Below are 12,399 nucleotides of genomic sequence, written 5' to 3'. Positions count from 1 at the left end.
TCTACACCCATACTCTCATATCATCTCAAATAACTTGTTATCATGCACATCAATGACCTCAAGCTATTTATCATAAAAGAATTATTTATTTACTAATAATTCATATATATTCATATAAAAATTTTCGGGGTTCTACATCTTGAGCCCCAAGCAATAATCTCCACATTTGAATTTGCTTTTTGTTCTTCTCTAGCCCAAACATAGGAGGCCCAATTGATTTTCAAAAATAATTGAAAATCAAGTCCGGTCCAAAAATTCAATGCAACACTCAAGATTAAAAGCCAAGTCCAATGTAAAATGCCCACACAATGATTTTCAAATCAAAGTTTGCAACCCAAATCCATGGCATTTGATTTTCGGAATTAAAATCCAACTCTCAAATTTCGGCCCATAGATGTTTGCAGCAAATCAAATTCCATTCATTTATTTTAGCACAATTTTCTTGTGAAAATCCAAGTTGCAGCACACAAGCAAATCCGGCCCATTTGATCTTAAAAATGAAACTTTAATCTCCAGCCAAGCAAGTCCAAAGTCCGGTCCATAGCAACCAAGTCCAAAAAATCAAAGCTGCAGCCACTTCATTCCAAGTCCGGTCATTTATTTGTTGAGTGGAATTTCAGCATCCTAAGTCCGGTCCTTGAGATTTGATTGCACAAAATTAAAATTTGCAGCCCACCTGAAATTCGGCTCATTCAAGTTAAAATCCAACTGCAACAGTCCAAAGTTCCTTTGCTTTTCAAAATGGAGCTTCATTGTTTTCAAAAGAAAATGAAAGTCCGGCCCATTTCATTTAAAGTCCAAGTCCATTTTATTTAAAGTCAATTTGAGGGTTTATCCTTGATGGGCTTTGCTCTTTGGGCTTCAATCATTTTCCTCTTTTAAGCTTTTGCTTCTGGTGTTGAGAGTGGGATTTTTGGGATTTATTCTTCATTAACCTGCAATTAAAGATAAAAGCAGTTATTAGTGTTATATATATTCATATAAAATAGATAATGAGGGTATACAATTGTAATAAATTGTGATTATCAAATACCCTCACACCTAAACTTTTGCTAGTCCTCTAGCAAAGAAAATAAAAAGAAAATCCTAACTCACTTTCGTAGGAATCGCGATTGTATTTAGCGCATACAACAAGCCTTTAAACCCCTAGGTTACCCTAGTGGACGAGTTGTAGTCTCGTGAGGGTTTGTAGTGAATATACCTACAAAATTCGGTCAACTTGCCAAGTTAAATAAGTCAGTAAATAACAAATTTTCCTTGATAACTTTTAGATAATCTAATTGGAGCCAGTTATCACTCAAGAAAATATTTTTATATATAACTCTAAGCACTACCACAAAATAGGTCTACGAGGAAAGTTCGTTGGGGACGGTTTAAAACCGTCTCCTTAGCTATCTAAGGAAACGGTTTTGTGACGGTTCCACCCGTCACAATAGAGTCTAAGACAACGCTTTAAATTAAAACGTTGGGGTTGAATTAATTTTGCTAAAAAATTGTGTAATGGGTTAAAGGGACGGTACCCAAATTTTCATTTTTGTTTTTGAGAACGAGTGCCACACTTTCCCCCTATCAAAACAAATCACCGCTCTAGTGTTTTCTCTCGACGGAACAAAGCCCACCGCCTCTCCTTCACTCACGTTCGTCCTCGACGATCTCCACCTCGCGTTTCCCTCCTCCCCTTGTTCACTCTCCGCTTGTTCGCCGACCATCCCAACCTCGTCAGCCACCGCTCCTCAATCCGTCGGATTCCACCGCCTCCCCTCACGACCTCCCCGTCTTCGAGGACCGTCGCCGAGACCTCCACACGACTCAGAAAAAAAGGTATCAATCTCATTTCCTCCTTCTATTTCCCTTGTATATTCTTTGCTCAGTTGTTGCATTTCTTTACTTCGATTTTGAGTATATTTAGCAATTAAGCCTCTATATTGAGCGTTTTTAGCAATTTTCTAGGGTTTTTGCGATGAATCCCTTTGATTTTCTTGATTATATGTCGCAGCGTATGAATTTAGAGACATCTTGAACCCTAGTTTTGGAATATCCTGCATTTAGTGTAATTTTTTGATAAAATTGTTTAGTTAATTGTTGCAATGTCTAATTTCCCCCTAAATTTGAGTAGTTGCTGGTGTTTGGTGGTTGTTAGGTGAGGATTGAAGAAGAGTTCACTGGATTGTACATGTTATTCTGTTCAAAATGATAGATATTTTGTCACTGAGAGCCCTAGCATCAGTAATTTGGGGCAAATATTGGGGGGGGGGTGGACTTTATATCAGCATTCATTTTCTCATACGTTGATGGTCTTCATTGTTGTCCTCCTAACCTCCACCTTCTCTCCCCCTCTTTCCCCTCCCTGCACCGCTTCATCCAATTTGACTTGATAGAATGGATTACAGAATGAAAAGCTGAACCCTGAATCAATGCTTTTTTGCTCTATATATTTGTAGAGAATATGTTCACTGCTTAAACCATATTAAAAAAAATATTGACTGTAAAAACAAACCGCAGAACATAATGTAGAACCTGCTATGATGCCAGATTGGTGTGTTCTTGATTTCACAAGAAGATATAAATCCAGTACCAGAGTAATGCGAACAGAACAAGCCGATCATAAAGTAATCAATGGAAGTACATTTGAGTCATAATGTGACAGGATCAATGTAAAAAAAGTCCAACAATTGTGCAAACTGTCCATTGACAATACATCGATAACAAGCAATGATGAACCTATATCTCGAGGGCTAGTGCAAATTCATCTAACAATGCTACATGATTCATCCAGGAACCAATATTACAAGAATTGAGGATGGACAGCTTTTTTAGAATATACTCGCAATTGCATATCAAGTAAAGAGACACTGAGAGACATTTTGATGTGAACAGTAAGTAAACAAATGACCCCCTTTTTTTCATTTTTCAGCTTTGCCAAATAAATAAATAAATAAAAAAAAATAAAAAAAAAATACTCTGTCATTGTGCAGAAACAACATTAGGCATGAATCTCAGCAGCACACTATAGTCTCAATTCAGTTCAGCAAGCATTCACCTTGAAACTAAATACTCTTTTAAGCGTTTTTATTGATGATTGCCCTCTTGAATTCAGTAAATTACAACCTCATGAGACTGGTGTCAATATTGGTGGGTTTCTTTCTTTACTTGTTCAAAGTGTAAAGGTGCAAACATCTCACACCAAAGTTAATAGTGCAAACAAATATTGATGGTTGGATGAATGCCTTATTAGACATTAATCTTTGATAAATATGGATATCATCCAATTGAAATGTGTGTATACATAATAATTTGCAGTAGCCAGTAAGAGAGCGTTGCAAAACAGGCTGGTTGGCCTCGGGATTTTGATAGAGAGTCAGCATCGAGCATCAAACGTAGTCACTAAGACGATGTTGTTGACTGTTGGTGGTCAGAAGAAGAGCTTACTGGAGGGGGGATTTTTGAAATTTTGCTTCTTGTGCAGGTGGGAGCTTAGCCTAGACAAGGATGTGTACATGTACAGGTACACACTAATTAGCTTTTAATTAAACTTCAGAACTTTATTAATCAAATAACTGACTGTGTACACACGTTTCTCAAGTTTTTATCCGATTATTTTGTTAATTTAGTGCCAATTAAAGACCCTTTTTTCCAGATTCGTGTAATTCTTGTTTGTTTTCAGGTTTTGCTGAAAAATATAGCAAAAAACATTATACCATAACCATGTTTCCATAAGTTATGTATGGGTTCTTGTTTGTCTAATATATTGTTTGTTAACAAACTCAAATTATAAGTTATCTTTATTTTTTTATTTTTCCATGTTTTCTCAAGAGAACCAATATATTTCCTTTCGTCAAGTTATCCTCCAGAATCTCACTCCATCTAGTTATAAAAAGCTATGAAAGATTCCATGTTAAATTAACTTGATCAAATCATGAGAAGAAAACATTTAGATTAGCATTTCAGCTCCTTGATGTTTTTATTTATTTTTTTCTGAAATCGTTATTATTATTATCAATGTGTAGAGGGGACCAAGGATTTTGTAGCATGGAGTGTCGGTGCCAACAAATTTTGTGCAAAAGGGTTGGCTACTCAGAGAAGTTAATGACGATGCTGGTTGGCTAGGTGCTTGGATTGAAGCAAATGTTAGGTGGTTGCGTGAACTTGTAGCTATCTTCTTGCCTTTGGATTTTTCACTGAACAAAAACATTTTGTCTACCTGCCATCAATATAAATAGGTGATCAATCTAGTGATAATCTTCAGAACAAACAAGTGCAATTTGTTGCAAGCTCCGTTGTTCTTTTATACCAATTTCTTTTAGCTCTTTTCGTTCGACTTGATTGTTCTAACATATTTACTGTTTGCACAAAACTTGCAGACCTGTGTTCTTAAAGTGCACATTCACTGTGATGGATGCAAGCAAAAAGTCAAGAAACTGCTCCAGAAGATTAATGGTGCGTCCTATCAAATCAGCACATAAAGTACCTTTACAATTTAGATATGTGGAATACAAGCATTAAATAGAGAAAATAGGAAAACACAACCAAAATAATCTCAAGATAATAATAGGAGGAGGGTTGCACTTGGGGCTTGACTAATTTGGCTCATGAAGAAAGATTAAAATATATATATATATTTTGTCATCGTATAATTCTTTTCCGAAAAAAAGAAGGAAAAACAGAAGGCGAGACAAATTTATACCTCCAGTACATGTATATGTATAATTTATATCTAGCTAGCTACGAATCTGGGAAGAACAATCTGAATTAATTGTACATTACAAAGTGGTGACAATATACAATAGTTTTATAATTATCGATGTAACTCAAGCGATGTAATGCTGACAATCATATTTTGTGTGACTTGATAAATGATAATTAAGGTCGAGTTAAAAAAACTCATGAGTCCCAAGCTTGAATTAATATTGGTGCAAATTAAATATAAGGTTTCAGTCACTATATATCTTGTTCTTTTTAACTTTCTTTTCCCTCTAGTGTAAGTAGACCGATAATGGTTTTCAAAAACATCAAATTTAACTTGCTGCCTCCGTTTAACTTCATCGCATTGAACTTTCGAGAAGCAAGGATGAACCATCCAAAGGGGTTTACAGTTGATGACAATGGAAACATTTATATTGCTGACACCTCTAACATGGCCATCAGGAAAATCAGTGACACAGGTAAATCGAGTATTTAATATTGAAAAAGAAATTTTTTGGATTAATTTTCTGCACAAAATAAAATTAGCATATCTTGGTTTTAGGGGGTCCTAATAGCTTACTTGTAATAGACATATACTATGCGCAATTTCTGACAATGAAAGTTTTGTGTCACATCCTACCTAAATAACTCATATGTGATCAGTTTACAACCATTGGCAGGGGAGTTGATATTTATATTTAAGATATTACTCGAGTAATTTATTGCAATAGTATGTCCATAGAGCTCAAAAACTCCAGTTAGCATACAAGTAATTTGTTGGCAAATACATTGATGAATGGGGAGAGAACAAAGTAATAACACTTCAAGCAACAAATGCAGATATTTGTAAAATCAAAGTCCGATCTATAATTGGCTTTTTTATGTAGGATTTTCAACAATCGCAGGAGGGAAGTGGAACATAGGAGGGCATATTGAGGAGGGCATATCAAAGTCCTATTATAATTTTTCATTTTAAGTTTCTCAAATCTATATCTATGTTCACCTAGGAGTTCGTCACACCTACTGAAAAAAGGAGCTTTTTCTTTGCTGCAAGCATCACCAAGTGGTTTCGTCACTTAGTTTCCGTTTTCTCAAAGAACTAAATTGGGTGCCTACGGGTGTCTGTTGTACATTGCATATATTACCCACTACATGGTAAAAACATTGTGTACTAAAATAATAGCAAATCTGAGTTTTAGTTATATTTTGCCATAATAAAAAAAGTCTAAAACGTTGAAAACTGGATGAACTGCTAAATTCTTAGCTGTTATACCATGTTTAAAACTTTGTTCAAACTAACAGTGTACTGAAAGCATCCCTTTTGAAACAGGCCAGTTATTTAAGTTGAAGAGCATTGTCTAGCCAAACAACCAACATTCCTAAATCCTGATCACCAGTTAAGCCACATTAATTATTTCAGAGAAGCTCGTACCAGAACTTCTTGAATGTTGAACTGATAGAGCATTTCAAATATTTGTTTAAATGGATATTATGTGTCGGTTTTTGGTTTATTAAAATTTTCTATATGGTGAATGAACCTTAACCGATAAGAGCATTTCAGATCTTTGAAGACACATCATAAATATTAACTAAATGATACACAATTCTGATTCAAAGAGTGGATTTTCCACTATGTACCTATCTGCAATGTAGAGTATCCAAGTTCATCGGCAAAGAGTTAATTGGAGAAGACTTTGAAGTCATAAAGTCAAATAGGGTTTTGATGTATGATTACAGCAAGAAAGCATATGTAGTTGGTCATTTAAAATTTTAAATCATATAATCAAGTGATTGAATCTTGCAATGAATATAATCTCATTTTTACCTTTTTATCTAAATTCATGCAGGAAAATTGATGGTCGCTGAAACAAGTGAATCCATGGGTGCTTTTCACTTACAACGAGATTAACTCTATCGAGACAATTTACAAATTATGTATAGCAATGAAGACCTTTAAACAGAAGACATTTTTTGTTTTAATGAAAGAGGAATTTTAGTCATGTACTTTGGACAAAAGAAAAAACTTGTACTAAAGTCATTGTAATGAACCAATGAATTGTTCCTTATGTTTGGTTGTTAATTTGCTTGCAAAATTTGGAGTTTTATTTCTTTGTTTGTGGAATGAGCAGGTATAAATCATGGAGTTTTTATTTTGTTTTGTTCTTTTTTAATTTTGAAACAGCAGGTCAAAAAATGTGTGATATATTTGGATGATTTGGTAGTGACTATTGTTTCTTTGTATGTGATGGACTGATGTGTGATATTTGGGTGATTTATTTTGATCAGTAAAAAATAAAAACTGTCCCCTTTGGTATAAAAACCGTCCCCATAGATCACAAACAAAACCGTTCCCATAGACAATATAACCGTCCTCTTAGGTCAAGTTTGAAACTGTCCCCCTTGGTATAAAAACCGTCCCCATAGATAACAAAAAAAATCGTTCCCATAGACAATATCACCGTCCTCTTAGGTCAAGCTCAAAACCGTCCCCATAGATAAACCGTCCCCAAATGTTACAAACGGGGACAATTCAAGAACCGCGCTACTTGAATCATGAACTGTCACGTTAGACCAAGCACTACGGCGACAAAGGTATCGGATGAGTAACCGTTCCCTTAGGCCTATGGAGACGGTTATGTTGTCTAATGGGACGGTTATAAACCGTCCCCGTAGACCCATTTTTTGGTAGTGATTCTTTTAGTGTTTTAAAATGAGTTCTCAAAATCTTTATATTTTGAATTAATCCCTCAAATTTCTTAAATATTTTGGTATTAGTCCTTCTAGTTACTATTCACAGAAATCCCCAATAAGATTTAGATTGTGTTAACCATCAATAAATTTTGTCAGAAAATCCTAATAATCATTGTCTGTTATTTGCATATTTTCTTAAGTGCTTGTGTGTAATTTTTAGAGTTTCTAGTAGGTTATTTGTTTGGATTTTCTTCAGGATTATTTAGAATTTTAAAATTCCTCAGAAGTTTATTTATAATTTTCAAATTTTAAGGTCTTTTTAGTAAATTTTAGATTATTAAGTGGGTTGTTTGCAATCGTGGAATTTTTCAAAGGGTTGTTTGCTATTTTTTAGATTATTACCAGTTTGTTTATAGTGTTCATAGTTTTATGAGAATCTTTGTCATTTTCAAAATTTAGGGCTCTATTAGAATTTTTTATTTTTTAAAGTTTTTTTTTGGAAATTCGGGTTTAATGGGAAATGCTTGTAATTTTTGGAATCTTCAAGGAGTAGTTGGTAATATATATCTGAGTTTCTTAAGTATTTTCTTGCAATTTAAAAATGTTCGGTGTTTTTTTGCAATTTCAAGTTTGTAGGATTTGTTTGTAATTTCTTGGATCCATTTCAATTTACATTTTTAACTTATCAAATTTGAAGCATATTTGAAATTTGTAGGATCCATTTACAATCTCATGCTTTAAATAAAAGTATATTTAAATTTGTAGGATCCATTTCAATTTTTATTATATTTAAATTAAATCTAACATTTTATACATTTAATACTCTTATGTTTTTAGTGACGCTTTGATACCATAAAGCTTACACATTTTTTCAAATTTGATAAGTTAAAGTTTTTTCCTAACACTTTGATATGACAAATTTTGTTTTTAGCAATTAAATATTACACAAAGTTTGGGCATCAAAGTAGAAAATGCAAACTTTAAGGTACCAAAGTTAAAATTTTCAAAAACATTAGGATATAGAAGATAAAAATTGGGTAAATTTTGGGATACCAAATTGTCAGCTAAAAAACTTTTTGGGTATTCAAGTTAAAACAGGTGAACGTTAGGGTATCAAAGTGTCAAAAGAATAATGTGGTATTAAAGTTAAAAATTTGTCAACTTTAGAGTGTCAACTTCAAATAAGCCTCCCAAAAATAGTGGTTGGGTATTTTGATCATTGATAGACCAAATTGCAAGACCTTTATGCCTCGTTTGGTACGCGGGAAAAAAGTCAAGTGAGAATGAAAAAAAAGGTAGGAATGGAATGGAATAAATGTGGGAATGGAATGCACATTCTCATTCTTATATTTGGGCGTGTTTAGAGAATAAAACGAGAATGACAATCTTATTCTCATTCTCATGTTTAGTATCATTTGTTCACAAATGAGAATAAAATTTAGTTTTCTAATAATGCCCTTACAAAAACATAGAATTTTTAAAACATAAAAATATTTTAAAAATAACTAAATAATTTATTTTTTTTAGAAAAATAAGTTTTATAGAAATAGTATTTTTTTTCTTATAAAAATTGATTAGGATTAGAAACATGTTAACCTAAAAAGTTTGAAGGAATAGAAAACATGTTTCCTCTAAGTAAAACATAAAGTTTCAATCTCATCAATAAAGCACATTATTTCTTGTTGTGAGTGCTTGAAAAAATTACTGAAAAGATTAGGCATATATGCTTCAATGGAACTTCAAATCATACATCCCAAGATAAAATATTTACTAACCTACTTGCCAACAGATTACGCAATCGAGTTGCCAAAAGATAAAAAAGTTACTGTAAAGATTAGTAAAGATTAGGTGAAGATAGCCACACATACATATTTAAAAATAATAATAATGGTTACGAGTCGTGTCGAGTCGAAAACGAGAAATTTTTTTTCCACTGCAGACGCGATGGAACTAGGGTAAAGTCGAACAAATAATAGTATAATATTTTACATCTATTTGTATATTTGTACGTGCAACTAATGATATTATTTCTATAGAAATAACTTTTTATATGAGAATTTATATCTATTCTTATCTTTTATGGAGGGTATAATCGAAAATTATTTGATTGTTTTATTCACACTTAAGTGAAAATATCAATTCCTTGTTAAATGGTTGGGAATGACAATTCTCACATAAAGTGGGAATTGATAAGAAGTGTGTATAGCAATCCTAACGTCTAAAAACACATCGTGTTTTATATGCATGAATAAAAAGCTAGAATTGTATTCCATTCCCACTCATTCCTACATACCAAACGAGACGTTAGGGTTTGAGGGCCCTAAGAAACAATTGCAATATTTGAAAAACTAGTGTGCAATTATTGAAGATTTTAAGGAGCAATATGTAAAGAATCAATATTTTTAAATAAGTTTGTTTTATTAGAATCAATATTTTTAAATAAGTTTGTTTTATTTTTCTTAACAATTGCGGGAAAAAAAGGGGACGGAAAAGATAGCACCGAAGGATTGAGAGATGGAAAACTGAATTAGGTTAATCAATTAACGTGATATGAATCACATGCTTAAAGACGCGGCTTCTCATTTGAATTTTAAAAGTAAAAGTTTGTACTAAACAGTCAATCTTTTTTTAACAAAACAAACAAAAAAAAAGGAAAAATCCAAGTTAAATATAGAAAGGACACATTGCAAAGATAGGAATACCATGTGGCAGTATATAAGGATTTTGAGCCTCACTATCAATTTCTCTTTAAGGTGACACTAGGGGCACACCCCCAACCACATCCCAAACCACACCCTTTTCTCATATGCTACAGTACACCGGGCCCCACATGAGATTTTAAAATTTTAAAATCTCATGTGAGGTCCGATGTACCGTAGCATATGAGAGAGGGGGTGATTTGGGATGTGGTTGGGGTGTGCCCCTATAATTTTCCTTCTCTTTATTATATAGATAGACAAGTACTAATGTAGAATGTTGAAATATTTTTAAAATCCATGTCTTACACTGGGAAGATTAGGTGTCGAATTCCGAAAAAATTCTCGTGCCATCTCCTCGCCCTTCAGATGTTTGATCACAACACGATCGTACGACGGTTTGTGCACCAAAAAATCCACACCGTGCATCTTTGCTCTACACGTACTAGTCCATGCTCGGACAAATTGCAACAATCCTTTGCCATCGACCGCTGCATGATGAACGGAGTATCCAACTGCTATTCCACCACATTTGAATCTTGTCACCTATACATATGTAAATTAAGGGAAAAAAATGAAAGAAAACATAATAATTAATAACTTCATAAGAATATAAACTTTCTATTAAATCAAATATGTAAATGATTCACGGACATCTTAGCGACTCCTTAATTTGATATTAGTCCCTTGAATCATCAGTAGTCTTATATTAGCCACCAAATCACCTTAGTATATCGATACTAGTCCTTATGCCACATTAATTATTAAAACCCTAATCAATGGCTGTATTTAGACTAACCATGGATGGTTAGTTACCTTGTTACCCCTTCCCCCTCTATCACCTCCTCCATCACATCCATCTCCTTCATCATCATCCCTTCCTCTGTCTATATTCTAACCTCCCACTAGTAAAAAACAGGCCTGTCCAAACGGTTATTGAAACCGTTTGGACAAGTCGAAATAGTCCAAACGGTTTAAACCGTTTAGACTAATTATCCCAAACGGTTAAAACCATTTGGACTATTCAAAATTTCTAAACGGAGCTCTCAATCGGTTTAAACCGTTTGGGATATTTTAGCCCAAACGGTGGAAACGGTTTTGGAGTTATGGTAGGTTTTTTAAAAAAAATTTGCAATCGTTTCCCTGACCCGCTCGTTCCCCCCTAAAATTTTCACCCAGCACCGCCAAAAATTTCATCCCCAAATTCACAACACCCTCTCAAATCCGCCTCCACCTCCCTCATCTACCCCCTCATCTTCGCCTCCGCCTCATCTTCGCCGGCCAACGCACCTCCGCTTCATCTTCGCCGTTGTTCTCGATTGTCCACCGCCTCCTCCAGCGCCTCCATCTATTCCACCGCATCGCTAGTCTTCGCCAATTCGTAGATTCGGATCGTGCTGCTCCTCCGCCGCCTCCTCCACCACACAATCTCTCTCTTTAGTAAAGATCAAATTCCACTATCCCTTCATTTCTCTCTCACTAATCGCATAAATAAACATCCAGTCCCAAAAAGAGAGGGGAAAACAAAAAAACCTCTTAAAAATGTTAGGGCTCAGTCTAGTCCAAGGCAATCTCTTGAAGAAAGTCCTCGAATCCATCAAGGATCTCGTCACCGACGCGAACTTTGACTGCTGCTCCACCGGATTCTCCCTCCAGGCAATGGATTCCAGCCACATGGCGCTCGTCGCCCTCCTCCTCCGATCCGAGGGTTTAAAGCACTACTGCTGCGATCGTAACATTTCGATGGGATGAACCTTAACAACATGGCCAAGATGCTGAAGTGCACCGGGAATGATGATATCATCACTATTAAGGTTGATGATGGGAGTGATTCTGTTACCTTCATGTTCTAAAGCTCAAGTAAGAGATTTATTCATATTTGGATTATTTTTTGAAATTTTTTTATATTTTATTTTAGGGCGTTCGTTTGTTCTGTTTTGTGAACCGTGAGATTTTCGGGGAAAGCCATTAATTTGTTCATCTTTGTATCGGACGGATCTAGGAATTTTTTTTTGTTCATTATAAAACATGAAATTGAATAAAGTTCCAGAATTTTAATTGAGTTACATGCATAGTTAGTTCTGTTGATTCATTCTTAGATCTAGTATTCTAAATAATTTTGTTTCTTTTATATTCTTAAAATAGCAAGTGACACCGATTGATATCTAATCTAGGTGTTTTGGCATATGTACATCTAATTTATAGTTTTTCATGATTATGTTCATGTGTGACTTATAGTCCTTAATGCTTACACTCTTATATTTGTTGTACATACGGGATTTAATAGATCAAGATATGATCTCTGATTTTGAAATGAAGCTCATACATT

General features: G+C 34.3%; 1 protein-coding gene and 1 pseudogene across 1 annotated transcript in view; one reads left to right on the top strand and one right to left on the bottom strand.

Moving 5' to 3' along the window:
* LOC109820615 (malonyl-CoA:anthocyanidin 5-O-glucoside-6''-O-malonyltransferase-like) overlaps positions 3,330-12,399 on the bottom strand; it is a 19,174-nt gene continuing 10,104 nt past the window's right edge. Inside the window, exons 2-3 of the mRNA XM_020386790.1 lie at positions 10,380-10,616; positions 3,330-3,479 (exon numbers count right to left, since the gene is read on the bottom strand). Coding sequence (XP_020242379.1) covers positions 3,426-3,479; positions 10,380-10,616 — 291 coding nt within the window. The 3' untranslated portion in view covers positions 3,330-3,425. The remainder of the gene's footprint in view (positions 3,480-10,379; positions 10,617-12,399) is intronic.
* LOC109820616 overlaps positions 11,204-12,399 on the top strand; it is a 3,591-nt pseudogene continuing 2,395 nt past the window's right edge.

This window comes from Asparagus officinalis, chromosome 8 (genome assembly GCF_001876935.1).
Source record: "Asparagus officinalis chromosome 8, Aspof.V1, whole genome shotgun sequence".
Lineage (NCBI taxonomy): Eukaryota > Viridiplantae > Streptophyta > Magnoliopsida > Asparagales > Asparagaceae > Asparagus > Asparagus officinalis.
This window is presented reverse-complemented; position numbering and strand designations above follow the sequence as displayed.